A 24,217-nucleotide genomic window follows, 5' to 3' on the forward strand; every position below is an offset into this window, starting at 1 on the left:
CCTAAAGTTCTTCAGCTATGTTAGCACATCTTTTTTTTCCTTTCAAAGATTTCCCTTCTTTTATTCTGTAACTACTGTCCACCCAAGGACAGGCAACCATGGTATTGCAAAAAGTCCTTGAGATTATTCACTATTCTAGTAAATTTCTCAGGATTTTTAAAGTCCAAATTTACATTGCAAGAGAAGTATCAAAGCACTGTAATGTTTTGATTTCTAAAAGCTAAAAGTCCAGATTGGAATTTAAGACTTCTTTTGCACATGGTAGAGAGGCCAAATAAGTAGATTGTCTTCTATAGCAGGCTTCATTTGCATCTACTCTGAATCAATCCCCCCATCCCATATACATAATGAATATTGACCTCTTAGGTCAACAGCCTTCTAATACCAAATGACTGATAATCTTACTGAGGGAAGATTTCTATTCTAACAGCCTGCTCATATTCCTGCTTTTAGTAGCTGCTGTAAGAGGCTGTGTATTAGGCTACGTGGGCTCTAAGGCAAACTGACAAAAAAAGGATCTGAACACTTACAGCCCCCAAAATTCCAACCTCCATTATATGTGCTTTTTTTTTTTTTTTTAAAGCCAGCAGCTAGAAGAGACTATGTTCTCTGTGATCCGTGAAAAAATCCTTCATAGCAATACAAGATAAAAGACAGGGATCCTTGCTGTCTTCATTTTTTTTGTGATATTATGACAAGCAAATGCCACAATATTTAGCTCTGTGCCTAAAAATTGCGCTACAAGCATAAGAATCATAAAAGATTTGATGGTAGCAATTAATCCCAACTCCTAACCAATGTGTGGACCAAAAAATAAATGCTGGTCATTAGATCATGGAGTTTCTTTTTTCTACGTGGTCACCCACAGCATCAGAGAAGGGCTTAGTTTTGCCTGACTCGAGTTGAGTCTTACACAAGAGCATGAGGCAGTTGGCTGGATGACTGCTGGAATGCATACGAGGCATCTGGAAGAAGTACAAGTTCCACCAGCCAACTGCAGATCAGCAAAGTATGAACACAACAGGTGTATCCCAAGTCGCAAACTGAGGATGATAGCAAGCAGCTGATGCCAATTCTCATTCTGTATTTCTTCTTGAAACAGCAACCCCCCTACTGCATTAATTGAATGAAATGAGGACACCATCTGGGCTTGGCACAGAAGCTACCATGGTAACCATAAAATAATTAGCTAAATGCATTTTGGAGCCATTGAGCTGAATCACTATTTGCTGTGTCACATCAGAGAAGATCTTATCAGCTTATGCAGAAAGCCTGCTGCAAAGTTTTCTGCATTCCAGCATTGTGTGTTTGTTTTTTTTTTTTTTTTTTTTTTTTTTGAAACCTCTATTATATAATACTCTTGCAAGAGCTTTATGGAGGAGAGTTTCTGTCTCTGAGAATGAAGGAAACACTGAACATTACACAGGAGAACAAGAAGTGAAGAATCTAGAATTGCAGCTTCTAACACTCACAGCAAAAAAAAAAAAAAAAGGCCAACTCATTAGATACGTGATGCTAAACTCCAAACAATGGCTTAGAAGTTACCTCCATTCAATCTAGATTTTACTACTCTAATATTTCTATCTGAAAGAGAAATCTTTCATTAAGGAAACTATCAATACAAAATTCAAGTATTTTTTTCAGTCACAGGAAGCTTGCAAGTTTCAAATTTAAGGGATAAAACATGTTGTTAATTTCCAAAATGGAGACAGGAATCTTAAGTAAGCTCTCACTCTAGGAGCAGTTTTTAAACCCTGCTAAAGATTTAACTCTGATGTTATACCTGTCACAAAAACACTCAAGCTGAGATCCACACTAGTGGAAATTGTATGTTGGATGAAATGATGGAGAACTATTACATAAAACAGAGTAAAAACAGCTTTAATGTTTTTCCCCAGGAAAAAAAAAAAAAAAAAAGATAATCTACTTTCACTTTGAAAACAAAACAAGTAAGGAATCTATAAAACAAAAGTACTGTCATGGTAAACATTTAAACAGAAGTGAGACTACACACATTTTGCAGAAAACAATCCAAAATTATGACTACATCAAGTATTAACTGTTTACAGTTCTCATGCCAAAATTGTATGATTGGCAACAACTGAGATTTTCCCTCCCCACCACTGCCACGCTCAGCACTTTATGCCAGGACCACCACTTCCCTGTCAATCCCCCCCAAAAAAAAAAAAAAAAAAAAAAAAAAAAAGAGGCTACACAGGTCCTTTAAAGGCAGTCAGACCTGCTGCTAAATTGGGCTGGAGCTCGCTTGAGTGACAGGACTAGCTCACTTTCAGCCAAGAAAGTTGCTTCCACAGCATTCTTAGTCCCAGCTGGCTTGCTCAAGACTGAGTCTGGGTCTCTCGCAGCAGCATTCAGAGCCCACAAGGCTAGACAAGAACCTTTAACATCACTTACCATCTTGTCCACCTGGCTTGGTGTTGGCCCATGATTTGGTAACAGGAGGTGCTTCTGGAGGAGCAGGAGCAGCAGGTTTCGGCTGTGTCTGTGGCACCTCTGGCTGTCTGAAATTAGAGGAAAAGCACTCATGAATACAAGAGAATGAGCACAGAATAAGATTGTCAGGATTACTACAGCAAACAAGTGAATGAAAGGAGGTAACTATGCAGCTGAAGAACCACTAACTACTTTGCTGTAGAAAAAGCATTTTCTCATATAAAAGGAGTTGTGACAGTAACAGTTAAAATTGGAATAAATTAGCTAATTTGATCAAAAAAATCTACAGCCATGGAAGGGTATAATTCAGAATAATGTTCTCTTGGCACAGGAGCTGGGAGAAGAAAGAACTTTAAAAAAGACTGCTGTGAACATACAGAAAGAAGACGAGCATGTCAGAAATTACTAAGTAAAAAGAACTGATAATGAAAGCTAGAGACATTATGAAAAAAATATGGGTACCATGAATTGGAACAAGAAAGTTTACATCTGTTAAGAGCAAAGACAGTCTCAATTTTGCCATCTTGACAATGAAAACAGACATTTAACAACTCCTCATTCTTTCCAATCCAAAAAGTGAGCGTATTCTAGAGGAAAATATTTTTTTATCTATAAATTCAGTAATGCTGCACAACCTCTTTCAAGAATGTCTGAAACCTGCACATACAATTAACTTAAGACTTCAAAGCATCCATGTCTCTGCCAGTCAGGACCTCCAGCTCCCAAGTACTCATTTTTTTTTTGGTAACATAAGAGTGACACGGGAAGTCTGATAGTCTAGACCTGCTGTATCGTACCAGTGAAGAGACAACTAGTACAAGATTGTCCAGTAGCCTACTCCTTTTGCACCACAGGCCATGAAAATGAATTTGCTTTGTATGAAGGATAACAATAAACTGACACCCATTAACATCTTTTTCTGGAAAACCACCCTTCAGATTCTGTAGTTATCTCTATAAATGTTATACAGTTAGCTTCCTAACAGACAGCTATGCATAATATTTCAAAAGCAATTGTAAATGCTTTAAATCTCAGATTTTATTCCTTGGAGCTCCTCTCTGTTATGTAACTCCAGTTCTAAACATGCTCAGCTATCTAAGCACTGTCCTATAGGCACACCATTTAATGAGGGAAAGAACTCAGCTCGGGGCCAGCTGATTTAATCAAGTCAATGCACAACTGGCTGCATTACCCAGGAAAAGGGATAGAGGCAATACACGTAGGAAGAGCAACAACTTGGGAAAGCAGCAGGGAAAGAATTAGTAATCACAGGAAACAAGTAATTCATGCGAACTCCAAAATAGCGAAACAATAGAAAAAAGGATTTAAGCTAAATACCAAGCTGATAAAGAGATTTCCTTTATCCAGTATTCTTGGGGTGAATATCAGAACACTCAGAAATGGAAACACTTAAAAACATATTGAAAATTGGAGAAAAATGGTCTGAAGACTTGACCAAACTCTAGATGGCTTGAATTTAGGAAACGTGATTTGTGGCCTAGGCATACACACCACTGTGAGGCATCAAGTTCCTTCCACCCATTAGTTTTACTTGTATGTGGTTTTTAAGGCTTTTATCAGAATAAAGCATAATGAAAACCAAGGCAAACACCTTCCAGTTGCAGATAAGGGGTAGCTATTTTTTTTTACAGACACACAACTACTGGGACAAACATTATAAACTGTGTTTTTATTAAACAAGCCATTGAGCTCAACACCAATTTAACTAAACCAAATGTAAATAGCCTCTGACGTGTAGGAAAAAATACCATACAACACTGGGCAGAGTATCGTAAATTTGTGGTTTCATAAACCTAAAATAAAAGCTAAACACAAAAAGTATCTCCTGAAGTCTAACAGCCTTTCAGAGAGATGTCAAAAATGACATCTAAATGTACGAAAATACATAGGAAGAAATGAAGTGACAGCAAGAAGGGGAAGCCAGCCTTCAATCATCTGTTACTTCCACAAGAGCACAACAAACTACCACCACCACATCACTGCAAGAAGCGGCAAAGCTTCTGCTGCATGATTGAGAAACTGGCTGCAGAGCTTAGTTAACCACAACCACGGCTCCATGAGTTCAATTTCCAGCATGAAACCGGATCTATATCCAGATTGAAGATGGCAGACATTTCTTCCTACAACTTGAACTCAGTGCCTCTATCTTCTGTTTTCAGAACAATTTATATGTTGAAGAATAACACTTAAAAGCCACTTCCACTTCTGCAGTGAGAACAATATTGTTTTTTTAAGCTTAAATGGCAATGAATTTTGCTTTAAAGCACTTTCTGATTAGATTATTGAAACATTTTACTCTATTTTCTTTTGAGGTTGCCAAGAGACTTCCCATGCAATCGTGAAACAAACTTAGTGGATGAAACTGAACTGAGCACAGGCAATTAAATTATACACAGCATACATCTGAAAATCAACATCACCCCCACCTCTGTTTTGTTTGTATCACTTCTTGTGGCAGTGTGAAACTACAGCATGACATTTAAGATACAAAATTTTTGTTTGAAGGCTGTGGAATTTATGGCATACTAACCAAACAAATTAAAGTGCAAGTATTAAGAACCGCTAGGAAAACAAAGGAGATTCTAACCAACGTATACAAACCAAGGATTTAAGCTTTTGCTGCCCTACATTGGGAAAAACAGATTAAACTGTACATCTTTGCATTCTCACAAACTTGCAAGCTATTATTTAACTTAGCTGCTGTGCACCCACGGATTCCTCTTAGAGCTTAAAGAGGATTTTAAGGCAATTAAACCAATTTTGGTGCTTTTTGTTGTGTCCCCCTTCCCACAGTTACTATCCCCTAATAGTAATGTTACTCCTTACAAAAATTTATCGTGATGCTTTGTCCTCTCTAGTAGCTATCTTAAGGACTGTCAAGTCTAAACAGTTCCTTCCCACTCCCTACCCATCACTAGTTTTAAAAAACTTGAGAAACGTTACAGCAAAACAACCCTGATCTCGTTGGTCACTTACTTTTCTTCTTCGTGCTGTTCTTGTTTTGAAGCCCATCCTGTGCCATCCTTAGGCACAATGTTCACATTAGGGTCATTGCCTTTGTTCTCTGCTTTGAGGCTAGGGAGGTTAGCTGGCGGAGGCATCCTCCTCGAAATAGCAACTTTTCCAAGGCTTTGTAATCCATGGCGTGTGGCAACTACATGTCAAAACAGAAAGTTCAAGTTAACAATGCTGGGTGGCAGGTAGAATTCCTGCAAAGCTGCAGCAATCAATTTTAAAGGTTTGCAAGACAGTGAGAAAATTGAAGACTAGGAATTAGAAATTCAAATTCTTCATGACTTCATTTTAAAAATGGGAATTTTAAATACTTGGCCTGAGAGAACTTGAGTATTTTGAATAACGTATCATAACGTATCACTATGGTTAAGCTATTCCAGAAACAGAAAGGGATATATGGCCCCTGTTTGTATACAATGCTCAGGACAGAAAGTTAGAGGAGCCATTATAAATATGATGTTGATTTCTTAATATCCTTTAAGATGTCATCAAGCGATATTCTTTCAGTCCTTTGGTGGGTGTAACATGCCTTGTGTTGAGGAATACCTACATGGTTCCATCCCACTTTTTTTGCTGCCAGTTTCAGTTGGCAGATGCTGCTCTTGCAAAAACATTCCTCAGAGTGTTTACTCCAGACCACTATTATGAAAAAACAGCGTGAAGCCAACACACTACGTTGGACATTCATCCTACCAGCTACTCAATTCAGATGAACAAGTATAAGATAACATCCTAAACGTGTTATATCAAGCATCTCAGTTGCAACCTTTGAAAATTATAGTAAACTTCAACGAATTTGGAACCTCCATCCCAATTCTTCAAACAGTCCCCCTCCTTTTTGTCAGCAAAACAGACAAAAGAACATGAAAATACACATTCCCCGCCCCCCCCCCCCTTTTTTTTTTTTTTTTTGGTAATCAGACGATTCCAGTTCTGCCAAAGTTTGTTACTTATACCACTCAAGGAACAAATGCGTTCACTAAAGATCTCAAAACAGCAGTGCTTTTACCTCTGAGAATATCTTCTAAAAATTCACTAAAAAGCACAGCTGGGAAATGGCTTGTCATATGCTGATAACAAATGTAAACTGCAGCTGTAGAACAGTTCTTATTTACTTATATTCTGCTTTCTAATAGACTGAAAACACTGACCCCCTTAACTGAAACTCTAGCTCATAGGTAACCAGCAAATGTAATCAAGATTGTTTTTTCCACAATTCTTCCTATTAACGACTGTAACCACAGCCAATTTTTTTTTAACTGCTTGATAATGATCACATCCTTTGCACTCTTAATTAGCTGCACAACAGTAATGATGAAACAGAATGCATAAATAAAGTCAGTTTAACTCACCTGTGGTTTTCTGAGTTTCCAGTGACTTTCCCTTGTAAGTATTAAACAGACTGAGTGTTGCATACTTTGTTTTTCCATCCTTTGCTTTTGTACTCTGGCCTGACTTTTCCGACATTTCGATGGAAACTCATCGAGTCTGGTACCTCCCGCTCACTCCTCAAAATCAGCCTGAAAACAAAACACCAGAAGAGCAAAACAGCTTGAATATAAGCCAATACTTAAGGGAGAGTTCACAAGACAGAAGTTGACAGCAAATTTAGTGCTATTATCACTATTTCTGTTAAGCAAACTGCAGATGCCTTCGAATACATTAGATTCAGGAGCACCTAAGCCTTATGAAACTCTATGCCATTTTAAAGGAACATCACAAAATCATCAGGAGGGTCAACATCCAAGCAGTATTGAACCCCCCCTAACGTTAAATATTGTCTATGATCTCACTAAAAAAAGAAAAAAAAGCATGCCGAGTTTCCATCAGCAGCTAGTTCCCCACTGGGGAAGCTCAATGACCTCACCCACTCCTGTAGCCAAGCGCTTAGATACCACTAACTGTGGTACAATATTTCTGGAATTTGCTTTTTTCCAATTAAAACCATCATGAACTCAGCAGCTAGAAAAAAATAAATACACCGAGTCAGAAGTTTCTTCAAAGCTAGGAACAGTGTATGTTCAGACAGGCAAGGTAAAGGAGTTCCTTAAACTAGGAGTTACACTGTTCTTCTTGCAGCAGTAAATTACAGGGTTGCTAGAACAGGTCATCCCTCTCCTTCCCCCAGAATAACAGGTCTTGAGAAGAATCACCCAGCAATTATCACCAATATTTCACTGGTTCTTAGAAGGCACTTCTCAGTATGGCTGCTCATCATCAGGCAGCAACACAAGTGAGCATTCACTTAAACAGAATATTATTATATAGTCAATTTAATCTTAAAAACACTAAAAAAAAAAAAATCATTACACCCCTTACTACAACCATTTTCATCTATTCCCATGTTGAGTCCAGAAATTAGGGATGATCAAATACTCTCACATTTCATTCTAAGAGCGGACAACAAGAACCAAGTCAGAGCTGTACATCCTGCTCAAACCCTTTGCTGATCAAGCAGCTCCCTGATCACTCACAGTCTCAGAAGACCTTCAATAGAAACACAATTTGCACAAAAGGCACTCATATTCAGAAGAATCTGATAAACAAGCAGTCCAAAAAAAAAAACCAAAACACTTATTTGGTCATGACAGACAAACCAATGGCAAGAGACCAGTGAAGTTTAATTTATATGAGAATGATAACACTCCCACCCTCCCTTCCACCTACCTCAATTTACAAGCCATGATTGAAAAGATTAAGAAGTGGAGATGGCATACAGCCTCAGAACAGTCCAGCTTCAGTAGTAGGTTTTGGGCAGATGCTATTCTACTACAATCCATGCAGACTGCTACAAATGGGACACTCTTCAGCTTTGTACTGGTCCGTATACATGGCTAAGAGATGTATTCTCCCCTCTCACAAGGGGAAAGCATTTTACAAATTTTTTTTGGCCAGACTGGTCAGCATCCTCCCATCATCCAAAAACTTGAAAAAGAGGCTGGAAGCAGGCTGAACCCAGCCCACCAAGTTGACCACATAACCAGAACACAGACTTTGGATAGGGCTGATAGGCTGTCCCTTTTGTATCCAAAAAACTACATACTGAAATTGCAAGCTTTCACTGGAAGCCACAGCTCAGTGTTTAAACACCATTACAGTCGCAGAGAAGAAAAAACAAATAGCCCATTAAGTGACTTTAGATAAGCTTATCTGTGGAGCTAACAGTTAAGCAGATTGCCAGCAACCATTCACTCACTGTTCACGGCTGCCTCAATGATGATCTATGATTCAGCAACACACCCGTTAGCATTACTCATGGCCAGACAACTGCTTTCAGCCAGTCTGGGGACACGAATCAAGGCTGACTAGTTTATCAAGTCAGAGTCTAGGTCCTGCATTAACCTCTTCTTCTACAAGGAAACCCAGGTTTATCATCAGGTCCTCAGTGAAACACCTGTGTAAGAACCTGGTTGATTCTTTTCCTTCAGTTCTCCTCCTTTTGCTCCCAAACTTCTCTTCGTGGTAGAAACCAGGCCACCTTGGTCATCCTGGAGCATCAAATAGAGAAGTAGGTTCTGGGCAGGTAATTACCAGGAGGGCATGGGTGGCAAACAAGTTTTCAGATGGGCATATAAACATGTGAAGTAATACACCACATTGATTTGCTACTCAGCTAGGTTCTCATACTCTTCCTATAAGAAAACAACCCATTATAATTTTAAGCTCAAGACCAGTTCCAGCCCCCAGATTTTGCAAATACAAAATGGCTTCACAACACTGAATAAAACAGAAGTTGGCAAAAAAAACACTTCAGGTCATTGTTTGCCCATGCAATTTAAAAATGACATCTCATACCTTTGGTAGAAACCAAACATGGAAAGTCTTAACCATGACTCTTCTTCACAGAAGAAGAGAGAATACTTAGACAAATCTTAATTATAAGAATTGTTTTTTTTTTTTTTTTTCCTGGAACATTTCATAGCTTAAAGAACAAAGGGTGGTAATTATTTCCCAATCGTGCTTTTTGATGTCAAGTTTACAAAAATCAACAAAGTAGGTCTACCCATTACAGCTGAGTTCTATGCCTTTTTTAGTATTTAGATTCACACTGTTTGACAAGTTTTTCCGAAGTTATGCTACAAAGAAACAGAATATTTTGAACTGATTAAAACTGCACATTCCTCAGTAATCTGATTTGCAGAAAATAGCTCAAGCACTGCAAGCAGTGTTCTCGTAAATTAGGCCAGTCAATACATTCACATTTAACTCGGTTTATACCTGACACTGGTTGCCAGAGAAGATACACTTGCAAAATTAGACTTTAGACTAGGTACTTATGTCAGAGATGGCAAATCCTCCCCTTGAGCCCATCTGGCCCTCTACAAACATATGTGCTAGGTCACACATTAAACAAGCACCCCAGTGCCATCCGGTAGCAGTTATAAAGAGATAATTGCGTGGTTCTAAGGCACAAGAAATAAAATTCAGGCTGTGTCCAGGTCCAATGGCTTTGCATTTTCACTCAACTTCACTTGTATATACCACATTAATATGCAGGAACATCAGAATCATTCCCTCTTTAGTACTGTCTATGAATTATTTTAACATAAAACATGCTTAACTCGTACATACAATTATGTTCTAGGTTGGCAATTACTAGACTCACCGAGTGATTCTAAATTTTCTCTAATATTTATCTTTTGTTAATTATGGGTAGCCAGCAGTTAGTCTGAACTCTATTAGTCAAACCCTTCCAAGGCAAATGCTACTGCCTGCTGGGTTTAGACTTACAGTCAAATGAGTAAGAATACGGGACAGCTGTATACCTCTGAACAGTAGCAACGTAAAAAAGATGTCAGAACTACTTACTAAAATTAAATAATTACCATGATAGCAAACAGACGGATAGGCAGCAGTACAAGTAATAACAGCAGCTGGCAGGGTTTACTGCACCATTAAGAAATTTAAGCCAGTCAGCAATTCCTTTTGAAAGCCTACAGTCACTATATGCATAATTACTGAAGGTGCAGTGCTTCCAAAATCCTGGAGCAAAGATTACCTTTCAGCCACTTCGTAATGTTATCGAGTTAACTGACCTTTCCTCTGCGACCTCAGGACCTGCATATTAAAGGTACTGTAATTTCTGGACCAGTCTTTTTTCAGACTGCAACCGGTTGACTTATTTAGATCCTGCAATGAACTCAGAGGCATGCGTACAGAAATTAGTACAGTAAGGAGCTGTCAACTTCTAGATACCCTGGCCACCATCAAGGAACATTTACTTGTACCCTCTCTTAGATACCTACAGTTGGTAGAATAAACAGAATGCAGTCTATTCTCCTAGACTGTGGTTGCCAGAATCCTATTTCTGAAATAAAATGACAAATGACAAACAGAACACCCGCTGCCCACACACCAGACAGACCTTTTCCAGCAAGTTCCTAGCTCTCATGAATATTTCAGAATTCCCCCAAATAAACTGTTTAGAATTTAATAGTAGTGGTTCATGTATTTGTAAATTTTACATAGCATTTGATTAGGAAAAAACACAGATTAGAAAAGATTTTACCTTCAATTGAGAAAAACATTCTTTTGTGATTAAACAAGGAAGAAAGTATTTTTGAGGTCAAGTTTTCAGGACTGGAATGGTAAGACGTTTAAACCATTTAACATCATAACAGCAATTCTTGTCTGGTTTCCTCACTATGTCCATGTCAGTATTTTGTGGTTTTATTACACATACAAAAAATGGTTTTACAAACTTACATGTGAGAACAGAAGAGCATTCTGCCTAACTTATCACATTTTATTATCTCAGTGAACAGGTAAAGTACACACAGGCACAGAAAGGGGAAGAGAGTAGTGTAAAAGTTCAGGTAGAAAGCTTCTTTATACACAGTTTTTGAGAGGCAGATCAACTCTCGCTATTGCTATGGGAAATAACTGTACTCTTTCTATTATGGTCTTCCAACTGATCTGCTTCTGTACACATCTGAAGCACAACATACACCATTCCTCACATCTGGCAGAAAGATTACTATTCCCTGTATTTTCCAGGCATCCCATCCTAGCTGATGTAAGCACAGATGGCCACATGAGAACATCTAGAACTCTATTTCATGCGCTGCGTTTTTAAACTGCTAAACAAAATAAGTTTGCTTAAATGCAAGTGTAACATGTCAATAGACTTCTTCAGCAATATTACCACCACCTTTTACGCAGTCCTACCAGCTCAGGACATGTCACCCTCATTTTAGCCTACGAGTGCTCAATCATTCGTGACAGGTAACATTTACATAAGCTTCACACTCCTTATTTAACACAGGATATCTAGTTCCCATCACTTCCACTCCAAAGTCTGTATCATCGCTGATTCTGAAGAAGGACGAGCTGCAATGATTTAAGGCAAGGCACACCATTCAAGACAAACTTGCTGAATATTTCCTAGGGCCTTAAGCTCTCAGTGCCTCAAGTGCCCATCTGTGAAGTGGGAAGCATCATAAAAAGCACTACATGAAAGTTTAGTCATAACTGGGACAAATTAGCACTTCTCAAAACACAAGACGAGAAACAAATCTAGAAAGATTTCTCATGCTGTCTTACCCTCATTTTAAGGGCACTAAAACAGTGGTTAGGGGGCCTCATATACAGATCTGTATCTGGCCATAACTCCACTTTTATTAGATTAGCTTTGTTTTGGTCCCACTAAAGAATGTGGTTCTGGTAGGTTTGGGAACAACAAAACACAACGCAAAAACGAAGCTTTCTTGCCACATGCCAGATGGATGATAGAGTCAGATGTTCCCAAACTCAGTGTTATCTATTTTGAAAAAAATCATTCTCAATACCTCAACAAGCCCCACACCTGACACCCCACATAACATGCCATTAAAAATTTGTTAGAAAGGAAAGCTTTCATTTCAACTCTAATTCTGGCACATTTAGACTCTTAAGTTTTTATTAAAAATTTGCCTCGTAATTGTAAAACCTAAACATAATCTGCAGCTAGATGTTAAATTCTGAAAATTTAAATTAAATTCTGAAAACCTGTGATCTTCAGAAAAGAGATTAATGGACCGTTTACAGATAAGCAAAGCCAATTTAAATGAGAAACATAGGATGCTGAATATCATGTGTTTGGAACCCCTGAAAGCTTTATGTCTAATTTATATCCCATTATGTAAAAGAATCCTGTTATTTTTCAACTGAATGCTCAAGAATATTATCTAATTACTGAATAGATGGTTTTGCACAAGGAGAAGGTTGCACACAAATATTGGTAAACTGAATTACAACTAAACATAGCGAGTTCATCTGACAGCACTATGTATGAATAATACACATTAACTAACGTTCTCTTATTCATGTCCTCATATGTACAACTTTATAGTCCCCAAAGCACCACTCTGGGACTACAGTTTTCAGGACCTATTAAAAAAAAAAAAAAAAAAATCAATGTTTTGGCCATTTATCCCACTATAAACAGTTCTTAATAGCTTCAGCACCAGGTGGCTTGATATAACATGAAAACAAGCCTCACCCCCCCCCGTAACACATAATTAGAAAAACACTCTTTCAAATCAACGTAATAAAAAGAAGCTTCTGTAGTTTGGATTTTATTTTTATTTTTAAAAATAGAGTAATTTGCAGCAGTGTTCATTGTTAAGTAGGTTGCTGCTATGCAGGCTGAAAATTAAAGATTTCACGGACTTTTGAGCTATTACCCATACCTCAGACAAACCACATAGCTCTGCCGTCTAGAAGAACTGTAGCTCTGCAGACCTTCAAAGCTTTCTGAGTAGATCTCGCTACAACTCATTCTTGAACGAGATCTATATTAAATTTTATTTACTCAGAGAACCAGGCTAGTAATTCCATCCCCAGTTTTCTTCCACATCTGTAGATGTTGGGCTCACTGGTTTTCAGCCAAACTTGAAGAGGGTACAATGTAGAGACTACACCGGTTGTACAAATTTTCTGAAGGTAGATGGGCTGAATTGGAAAAGAAAACCCTTTCAATCATCCTCTCTCTTGTGCACTCATCACCTCTGAGGAAAAAGAGGTAGCACAGGCTAATCCCCTAAGCATTGGACAATCTATAGGGAAATATTGTGAAAGACCCTTAAATGGAAAATCAAAGAGGAGCTCTGCTCCTTAGAACCAAAGCACTTGGAATAGGACAAAGCTGTAGCAAAGCAGGCTTTGCTAGTTCTTCAAATTGTTCCCCTTTGAGGCCTAAGAGCGTCTTCCCAAAACATTACCAAAGCCAGGTATGCACCGGGTAGAAAAGAGATCGTGACACAAAACAACCATTTGAGGACGCTATCCCACAGATGCATCTTGTAAAAATGCAGTGTGGGGATGCAAGAAATGATCATCGACAAACACACCTGCACCAATTTTAAACTACAGTTAGCTGTCTCTTAAACAGAGCTGCTCAGCCAAGCAACGAAATACAACCAGGCACTCTCAAAAATTCAGTACAGAAACTAAGCTTACCTCAAATCATTTTAGCTCAAACTAGCAATCCACAGAGCAAGCAAAACTTTTGTTGCCTTAGATTAGAAGGCTGCCTGTTGAATTGTCCTCTCTAAGAAACACCAGTCACATTCAACACATCCTTCCAACAGGAGAACCAGCAACAAACCACAAATATAAAGGGAACTTTTATGAGGAATCCCTCAAGTATAATAAGATGGTACCAGTAGCAGTGACTAACACTTTTAAAATAAACTTTCAGGACACATCCTGCAGCAGAGGAATATTAGTGGGAACTAAAATAATCTGTCATTTCTATTCAGCTTCTGCAGAGCATTGCTGAGAACAAAAGGAAATACGAATTAAAAGCAGCTGTCTGGAGTCAAAAGCCACAGATAAAAGGACAGCAGCCATACAAACCTCAGATCTGTCTCTACTCAGATTTGAATATTTATTTAACTATATGTGCATGAGTTTTTCAGTTAACATACACAGAAACCAGATTCCCATAGAATAATTCTGCCAGCAGAAGCCTGATCCATGGGATCAATCACCATCAGCAGCATGTCTTCTTAAATGCATCCATCTAACAGTGATCAAAAAGTCACAGACAGGATAAACTCTCCCTGGCAATAAAACTGTCAAAAACACACTAAATATTTTCTCATATCACAGGTTACTTTTGTTTAGCTAAGGTAATTAATACTACCTGTACTGTTTGTGAAATCTTCTCCTTCTGAAGTGAAAGCAGGGAATGATGAGGTTGTGGTCCCCTCCCCTCACAAGCAGAATGATGCCACTACAGCTACTTACAGCTACTAGGTATTTGGGAAAGAAAGGACAGTTTTCATTTTGTTTGAGGATATTTTTTTGTATGTTTGGAGTATCATATAAAGCCGGTTGGTGTTTTGACAAATAACATCTCAATATTGCTTAAGGCAATACCGTTATCCCGAGGATTCAATGCTTTCTATGATTATATGTCACTTTCTTCCATGTTTTACACCAGTGGCTCTATTTTGGTCTCCCAGTTAATACTGTATGAGAAGCTGTTCATCAGCACAGCAGTCTCACTTACTTTTACCTTTTAAAAGGCAGAAGATAATGTAAAGAGGTACTCAAAGTATGAACGTAACTATTCTCATGAACAAAATGCTGGAGTTAATAAGCGTCTCACTTAAATTACTCAATTCTCATCTATTGTACGTGCAGAAGATGTAATACTTCTGACTCCTTTAGCTTTATAATTATACCTATGTACTCTTCAGGCTGTAGATTCTTTCATACTTGAGACACAAAGCTAACTTTATCACAAGAGGAGATTCAAATCTAAACTGTACAAAGTGTTAGCAATGAAGCATTGAACTAGTATAATACTGCCTACAGAAGCCATAAAACAATGCACATTGCCAATTATCAAAGAAGGAAAAGCCATGTTTGAGACATAAAAAGAGTGGGTTTTAAAGGTTGCTATGGAACTAAAGGATGACCCAATAATGACTGCCTTTTTTTTTATTATTATTATTTTTATTTTTAAAGCTTTCTTGTCATCTTTGTAAAGAGATGGCCGCCTACTGAAGCAAATCAAGTTCTCTTGAAAGTAAAAGCAAGGTGCTCTCCCAAGCTCTGAAGAGAAATGTTATGGTTGTAAGAGCATCCAATGCAAGTCTGTTACTCTTAATCCTTATCATGGCAGGAAGAATAAAGACAGTGAAGTAGTGGTTCAAAATAAAAACAACAACCAAAAAACCTTCTTCTCTAAGAAAAGAAAAAAGCCGGAAGAACAAAGCACTGGCACCACCTCTCTCACTGGAAGAGGCTGATGAACTGCAATTAGATTTCTGTTTAAATTTCAGACTAAGGCCATAATCCTTCAAATCTATTCAGGCATCTAGCTCCTGCTACAGTCAACGGGAATTAAGTTCTAACACGCAAACGATTCAGACTGTAGTTCCCACCCTACGAATCTAATTAGCTCAGACTGTCTAGAAACTTTTTAGGACAGTTAGCTTCAATGTTACTATGAAGAAGCTTGCCAATGGCCAGCAACATATTTAACTCTTACCTTGTAGCTAGAAGATACCACCAGGCTCAAGAGGTATCAAACAAATGTTTGGAAGGAGGCAGCAGCACCTCGCCACAGAACAGCAGTCCTGAGAAAGCAAGGAACGCTTCCAAGCAACAGGCAGCAAGTGGAGTGCAAAAACCCACTAACAGCAGCAGGTGACTTAAAAAGGGAGCTCAAGACCAAGTCTCACAATCAACCCTGCGCCTCTTCCCAGCAAGGAAAGGCATTTCCTGAGACTACCACTCCTCTGCTTGTTTGTTACAGTTTTTACTTTTTCTGGTCTGCTCTATGCTATGCTTAAAATCTCTCTAACGGTCGGACAACAGCATTGTATTTTGAAGTCATGTTTACAACGAAAATTAAAATGATTTTTAAGAAGCACAAGCACCTGAAGTACCATTTAGTCTATGCAGTTGGGTAAATTCAAGTGTATCTAAAGGGCTTACAATAACTCAATTCTACCAGAGCCCTAAAAAACAATCTGTGTATTTACATAGCACTCCTCAGCTTAAAATCCAGTATCTATGTCCAACAGCAGGACTGATGGATGGACACACAAGCACTCCTAAAGAAACCCTAAAGAACCCCCTTCCTGCACTTCCTCCAGCATTCAAGCGCCTTCAGGAAGTGAAGTACCGTGACAGGACTCTGCCTTACGCCTCTAATCCCCAGTACAGCCATAAAACTGGATGACTTACACAGAAATGGTTTTAGTTTTGCTTCTGAGCTTAGCGAATTTACTTCAGTCACTTTTTCCAACTACTTTGCAACAACCTTTAGGCTAATTTCCTGATACTATTTTTTTGTATACAAACTCCAAGGAAAATGGACCTGAACAAGGAAGTTGTAAGCCATAGCTGGGGATGTCACAAGCACCATAAAATGTTGAGAATCAGAAACCCTGAATGTGCCACTAGACTGAATGTATTTGGGTCACTCCTGCTGTAGCATGGCATTCACCTCCTGCCATGGATCAGAAGAGTCCCATTACTTGCTTGTTCAACTTAAAGCAGGTGGGCAGAAAGAAGCTTAGCATCGCCACCACAACTCAAGTGAAAATGGCAGATGAATAAATACTAATAACTGCACTGTATTAATAGAAGTATTCCTTCAAGCCCTTCGAGTACTAGCACATTTTCAAGCTAACAAAATACATTTAAACAGCTTCTTTGCCAGAAAGGATTTTTTCAAGAGATTCCAGTAAAGACTGACAGTGCGTGCCACACGTAAGTCAGAACTAGCACACCATAAAGCTAAGGCACTAACACAGCACAGCTATTCTTGCCATGTGCTGATAATCCACAAACATAAATTAGAATAATCTAGATGTTTTGCAAGACTACCAAATGCATTTTCAGAAAGATACATTCTTAGTTGCAAACGTAAGATCCAAAACGTTTTTGCAGCTCACTTTTGTGACAAGCTTATTTATTCCTCAATAGCCCGACAATTTCTTCACAGCTCTTCATTTCTCTGCCACTAAGTATTAGAGCACATTTTTTTCACTGTAACAGGTTTTTGCTTTTCCAGCTTCGTGCAGTTTAAGAAGCTTTTTGAAACTGTAAATTTTTAATTGTTGCAGGACTTTTGAAGTGCTGGAAGGAAGCCAGGACCAGGAGAAAAAAGAAGTAGGAACAGCTTCTATATAAGTAAAGTAAGCATCACAACAAGATGCATTCTTATGACTTCTGGGAACAGAACCACTTAAGGGCTTTCACCCAATTAGCTTTTCAACTTGCAGACGCCAAATGAGATTTTTATTTTCAATATATTCAAGAGTTTATTAAAACAAACAAACAAACAAAAAACATTATTTAGAAGAATGAAGAAACTCTGAAGTCCTCAGAACTAAATCATTATTTGAGAAAAAATTAGGGGAATAAATTAGGGCAAATTCCTGCAGAAACAACTCAAATACCTGCTATCAAAACACGGTACTCAAATAGTCGGCTGGTGGGTGCATGTTTCCCTGAATAAAGGAAACTATCGCGACCTGTCTTACCCCTCAGTTCTTTTAACTGAAAAAGAAAGTTAAACTATCCACTAGGCTTCTCACAAACTAATTTAGATCAGTTTATCCTGACCACAGCTGCTCTCTGTAAAGGCATCTGTTAATGTTTAAGATCACAAACGGTCCCTTAAATTACAACAGCACTTAGCATGCTGTCATAAGTACTACTTTGTTTCTTGCTCAACTGCATCACGCCATCCAGCAGAAGCCTGGGAAGGCAAAAACATTAGTGGACTCATTGTCCTCAAGCACACAGAAAGCAACATGGGGAGTCCCCTTCTCAGTGGTATCCTGAGTAGCAGTTGCTCTGGCAGGCTGAGAACAGCGTGTCTGATAACAGAGAAGGAAAAGGGAAGCCCCCATGGGGGCTGCTGGAGAAGCTAGGCAACCAATGACATACAGATGCCCCCGTGCCTGTTCAAACCAGTGCTGAAAACACTCAAATGGTCAGCACTGCTCTGCACTTGCTCAGATTCAGATGTGCAGAAGACTACAAAGGACAAGCAGAATTCGTGATAGTGGTGGGTTGAAGGGCCCATTTGCAAGAATAAGAATGAACTGCTTGCACCCTACAGTAAAAGGGTATCAACAAGAAGCCTCCACATCACTGGATTCTTTGACATTTCTAAACATACAGAGCAGCAGCACGCCACAGCTCTGCTGTTCCAGCTGCACTTCAGCAGATCTGAAGGTGCAGGCTTAAGAGTGTGCAGGATGAGCTCCTCTGCAGACAGCTGTCTGGGATAAGTTACCAGAAACAAGAATTGACCTCAACGAGGGTCAATTTTGCAGAACAGTCACACTGTTTGATGCAAAACAATTCTTTTTTAGAAAGCTGACAAAAGATAATCGATAGGTACATGACAATGAACCAGATTCCTAACTCAAATAAGGAGCAAAAGTTGAAGCTTTTTAATAATCATCCATCTCTTCACTGTTTTCTTTTTCCCTTTTGTTGTAACACTCTTACTGTAAGAGCCCTACAAGCTCTGAAATGATGCCATTTAAACTGGTGGCACTCTTTTGCCTCTCTGGTCCAGTTAGTTACTAGGTTTAGATGATAAAGTCCTTGCTACTGATTTCTAAAAAGCCAAATTAGACCTCCTACGTACTTCCTATACCCTTTCCACTCACCCCACATTGACGTGGGCAATGGAATAGGGGAGGACTTATTAAGAGACAAACATAAAGCCAATCCTCGCTGTGAATAATTCAAATGATCTTTTTCAATACCTTCATTTCCTGCTCCTTTACCACAATTTCCAAGTAATAATTAATATTTCTTGACGAGAAAGATACACTGCTCAGTTTCAGCGTTCATCTCAAGGAAACACAACTCACTTGTAGCAGCAGATTTCTTTCCATATCAAACCTTTCCACACCTATAAAATATACCTGACCTTAGCTGAAAATAATTAGAAATCTGTCAGTTTTTAAGCTAAACTTATTTTTCAAAGCACCTATCCACACATTTAAATGTAATGATTTGTGTTACTTAAATAAGGTTTTTAACTTCAGAAATCAGTTAGATGTTGCTCTGAAATATTCAGGCAAGCTGTTCTGCTCATGAACTCTTCCAGGATATTTGGTAGTGTACAAGAGCTACACTGGGAATAAACCCCTAAAGAGCTTCATTCCTCTCCAAAATAGACGTACCAAAATAGATTCCTCTTCTCCAGCTATATTTCCAACATCTTTTCATTCACCTTCTCAAGATCTCTCTGTTACTGAAGACTGCAAGCCCAAGATGGAAGCAACCCCGTGAGCAGTAGGAATCTGCAGAATGAACCATTTTATAGAGTTCTGTACACCCTTAGCGTGATGCAAAATGTTCAGTAACAGTTACTTTACTCAGTCGTGTTATGTCTTAAGCTGCTTGTCACCATCTTAACACCCCAAATCTGTGTTGCCTGTAACTCCCACCATACTCCTAAAGTGATTCATAGATCAAAAAACGTCAGTTTCTCCTCTATATCAAGGTGCCACACATTTGTCTTTAAGACTATCAGAGATACTCTCACCATGACAGCTAGAGACAGGGTTGCCAGATGTACAAGCCCAAAAATCACTGTTGACATCAGTACAGAACCTGACTCTTGTGCATACAAAGGTAGAAGGTAGGAGAATTTGCTCCGTCAGAAACCTTGGCCTAGTCCAGCTTTGAGTTCATTACTACTCACAGTCTCTTCTCCCAGCTGCCTGTTATTCCCTTGATCTCTGCTTACACGTTCTTCCATGAGAGGACTCACTAATATTATTCTTTGAGCAGAAACTATCCTTATCCTGTGACTACAAGAATACCCAGCATGTACGAGAAGCAACTGTGAAAAGCACACTGACAAAGAATATTGGACAACAGTGGTCAATTAAAGGGCAACTTCAGCCCTCATCTTTAGACCCGATTCATGTTTAAAAAAAAAAAAAAAAAAAAGATGAACTGAATTACAAAAGCTGTATCAGCATACTCAGCTTTATGTATCCGTCCTCCAGCATCACGGAACCCATTTTCCATAGCAGTTTCCATCTGCCAAATGGCTACAGAAGAAGTTTAACATTTTCAGTTGCTTGTTTCTTTATTTACTCCAGTAAATTAATCCTGTCATCATATCACAAGCCAAAGGCAAGTTTCTCCTTCTAGGACATACCTTTGCTTCAGACTAATTATTCATATTGGCAAAACAAAATTTGTTGCAAGCAGTGTGGTAAAAGTGGATGACCTAACTACTGAAGGTCTTGCTATGGAAATCCACGTGGTACCTCAGAGCATGCTGAGCCACAACTTATATCCCAGCTACCTAAGTATTGAGTAAACCTGCCCTTTCACTTTCAGAGTCACCAAATTAGAGATCTCTTCTCTCAGTTACGCAGCATCGGGTGATTCCACAGTTCTTCACCCGATACTTTTGCAGCAGACGTACCTGATGCAGGATAAAGTGCAGTAATTCATGTCTCTGATATTGTAAGCCCCTGAAAACATAGCTCACCATATTTTTAAAACTCTATCAGCTAAAAATTTACCATTATCATACTTCAGATAAACGATACGCAATTCCGCATTGTAATTTCACCATTAATTGAGACAATGTCAGACATATAAAAACAAAAAATATGGTGATAAAAAGCTTCTCGCTTTAATACGTGTTTGCAATCTGTAACAGACTAGTTCGTTAGCATTTAGTTAGAATGTTATGTAATGGCTGAAGTATTTGTAATAAAAACAGTCTATTTCTGTTAGCCTGTTCTTCATAGACATAAAAGCTGTCTTCATCTGATTTTTATTAGGACTTCATCTTCCTCTGCTCTTTATGCATTTTTTAAGACTTCTGTCCTTTCCATTTTCATTTCACAAACACATGCACACGGTATTATTTCCTCCCACCTCCTCATAAAAATCTCAGCTTTTCTTTTTGCACCTGCTTTCACCCATGGGAACTTTCTATGGCGTTTGTGAAACCTTGTCTTGAAGAAAAAACACGAGGGAATGAAACTGAGCATAGAAAAAAATCACTGGAGAAGACGAACAACTGGTTCTACCAGTAAAACACCACTCGCAGTCCCGTCATTACAAGCCCAGCATCCATCCCCAGCTAGTGGAAATGTGGTGTGTTTTCAGGGTGGAGCCCCCCCAACCTTCATTACCTTATCTGGCCTCTAAGGAAGTCCCATTCTTCCTTCAACAAATGATCACAGAGGAATATTTCTTTCCCTCACTCCTGCCTCCAACACACTATACCAGGGTTTGCTCCCCTGCAAGAGCATGCTGTGCATGGGTTTAGTCCTTCTGCACGAGCTACCTTTTTATTTCTATCTCCACATCTAAGCCTCTTACCCATACCACCCATATATGGTATTTAGGCTGTTTTCCATCCTCTCTCCACTGTCACATCACTCCCATAGACGGCTTGGGGAATGTTCTGGAATTGCTCTTTGGCAACGTGGCTTGCACTTTGAGTAACCCAGGACACCTGGCTGAAGGGGACCCCCTACAAAGTATCTACTGCTTTGGCTTTCATTCTTTCACTTTATCGCTCTAAAAGCCTCATTAAGACAAACAGCACCTAAAGGAGAGCTCCCTTCTGAACAGCAGCATCTTTTCCCTGTTTCGTGGCTCATTTCACTTTCCCAGGTAGACTTTAGAAAACGGAGAAATAGGACCTAAAGATGCTGCATGCAATAAATCTGTGCCATAAAACAGGGACTCCAGCAACAAGGAAGTTAGAGGTGTAAATTGAACCTTTTTTTTTTTTTTTTTTTTTTTTTTAACAGATTTCCCTACAAAAGGGGAGAGTTCCAGTTATGAAGTCTAAACTAGAGCAAAGAAACTATCGGTTGCTACAAATACTCTGTGTCTTTGGAGATTGGTATCAGCAAGACTCACAGAAATGGCTGTATATTGATTAACACCCATTTTACCCACTGTTACTTACCAAAGCAATACTTTACGTATAAAACATTTATATACTAAGGCAGCTTTCCAGGTGACAAGTTTCTGCACACCAGCAAGGTCTATGCCAATCCCCACTTCAGCTCAATTGGCCACCTTTAATAACACACCTGCCTCAGAGCGATCACATCCTTGTGCAGGGAGCACAATAATCTAAGGGACAAACTCTCCTTGCTGAGCATCCATCGAGTTCAAGGAACTCTCAAAACTTACAGGTTCCTTAGTCCCAAGGAGGAAGCTATGGCAGAACTGCACTAAAACATCCCAAAATTAATCTTGAAGAAAAACCCTCTCTGCTGTATGATTCAAAGGAATTTGACAACCATTCAGCTCCTGGCAGCCAGCATTAAAATGTCATCCTTTTGTTTCTCACTGATGGACAAATGAGATCATGTCCCACTTCCTCCCCCCTTAAAAAGCAGTTTCTTGTCCAGGCAGAGCTCTTAAGGCTAAACAATGGGTAAGCCTGATGTCCCTCTGCACAAGAAACAAAGCTATTAAAAAAATCCTGTTCCTTCTGCTGGAAATAATGCTTATTTCTACTAGCACATCCATTTGACTCCAGTAATCAAAGACTGATAAGGAAAAACACTTCTTCCTCAATGATAAAGAGTTCAAGGCCTTTCACAAAGGGACAAGCTTACAAAATGTATGCCTGAGACACAAAAGGGATAAAAAACAGCAAAACCACAGTGTCCCATACAACTCCCAGCACCAGGCTCTCATGCAGGCTCCCCTTCCCCCATAAAAAGGGCCCAAGCTGGAAACTGGCTGGGCCATCTTTAGCCCCCAAATTTTCAAGCCCTGCATCCCCGGGTGATGGCTCCCATTACGCCAGGCTGGCTGCCTGAGTTTTAGCCATGTCATCTACCTCTGCTCACACCACACTTCAAGCGCTATCAATAAAACCACCCTGGTCACGTTCATCCCATTCCTACAAATCTCGTCCCTAGGAGCAGAAACAACAGTACCTTCCCAGAAGGTGCTTCGCGCAGTTCTAAGTCAAATAATCCAGGAGTCCTTTTACTGCGTGTCTCCAGAGCTGTGGATAAATATTTCAGAGTCAGAAAATCCCAGTGTGGCGCACTGCACGTGCCTCCAGCATCCCATAGGAAAACCTCTCCTTTCCTGGGGAGTTGTGGAGGAAGAATTAGTGCCACAGAGTGCAAAAGCTTGAAGGGGATGGTTTCCTGAGGAATCTCCCTGGAGAGATGTGGAGCTTTTTGAAAAGTAAAGGGGGGAGATAGGTGTGTATGTGAGGGGAGAAATAGATGGGTAAGGGGAATAAGTGGGTAAGTGGGGGGGAAAGAAGGGAGGATGGGGAATAGGCGGGGAAGGTGAGGAAGAAGTAGGTGGGGAAGAGAAATAGGTGGGTAAGTGGGAAATAGGGGAGGATGGGGAATAGGTGGGCAAGAAAAATTGGTGGGGAAGGGGGAAAATAGATGGAGAAAGAGCTGAGGAAGAGGGGGAAAATGGGTGGAGAAATAGGTGAGGAAGAGGGGGAAAACGGGTGAGGAAGGGGGGAGAAATTGGCGGGGAAATAGGTGGGGAAGAGGGGAAGAAATAGGTAGAAAAATAGGTGGAGAAGGAGGAAGAAAACCGGGAGGCAAGAGGAATAGGAGGGTAAAGGGAGGGAGAAATAGGCGGATAAGGGGAAAAGCTGGGTAAGGAAGAGGGGGCAACCTAGGCGGGGAAGCAGCCCGCAGCCCCCTCCCGGCGCCCCGGGGCTGTGCCCGGCGCTGTGCCCGCTGCGGGGCGCGGCCGGCCCCGGGCTCTGCGCTGCGCG

The 24,217-nt window shown here is 39.6% G+C and overlaps 1 protein-coding gene across 1 annotated transcript in view; it reads right to left on the minus strand.

Moving 5' to 3' along the window:
- The window catches only part of PRRC2C (proline rich coiled-coil 2C), a 69,964-nt gene that overhangs the window by 45,270 nt on the left and 477 nt on the right, over positions 1 to 24,217 (minus strand). Inside the window, exons 2-5 of the mRNA XM_082766063.1 lie at positions 23,403 to 23,473; positions 6,843 to 7,010; positions 5,452 to 5,629; positions 2,416 to 2,522 (exon numbers count right to left, since the gene is read on the minus strand). Coding sequence (XP_082622189.1) covers positions 2,416 to 2,522; positions 5,452 to 5,629; positions 6,843 to 6,957 — 400 coding nt within the window. The 5' untranslated portion in view covers positions 6,958 to 7,010; positions 23,403 to 23,473. The remainder of the gene's footprint in view (positions 1 to 2,415; positions 2,523 to 5,451; positions 5,630 to 6,842; positions 7,011 to 23,402; positions 23,474 to 24,217) is intronic.

The sequence above is a fragment of the Aythya marila genome, assembly GCF_965140915.1.
Source record: "Aythya marila genome assembly, chromosome: 8".
NCBI lineage: Eukaryota > Metazoa > Chordata > Aves > Anseriformes > Anatidae > Aythya > Aythya marila.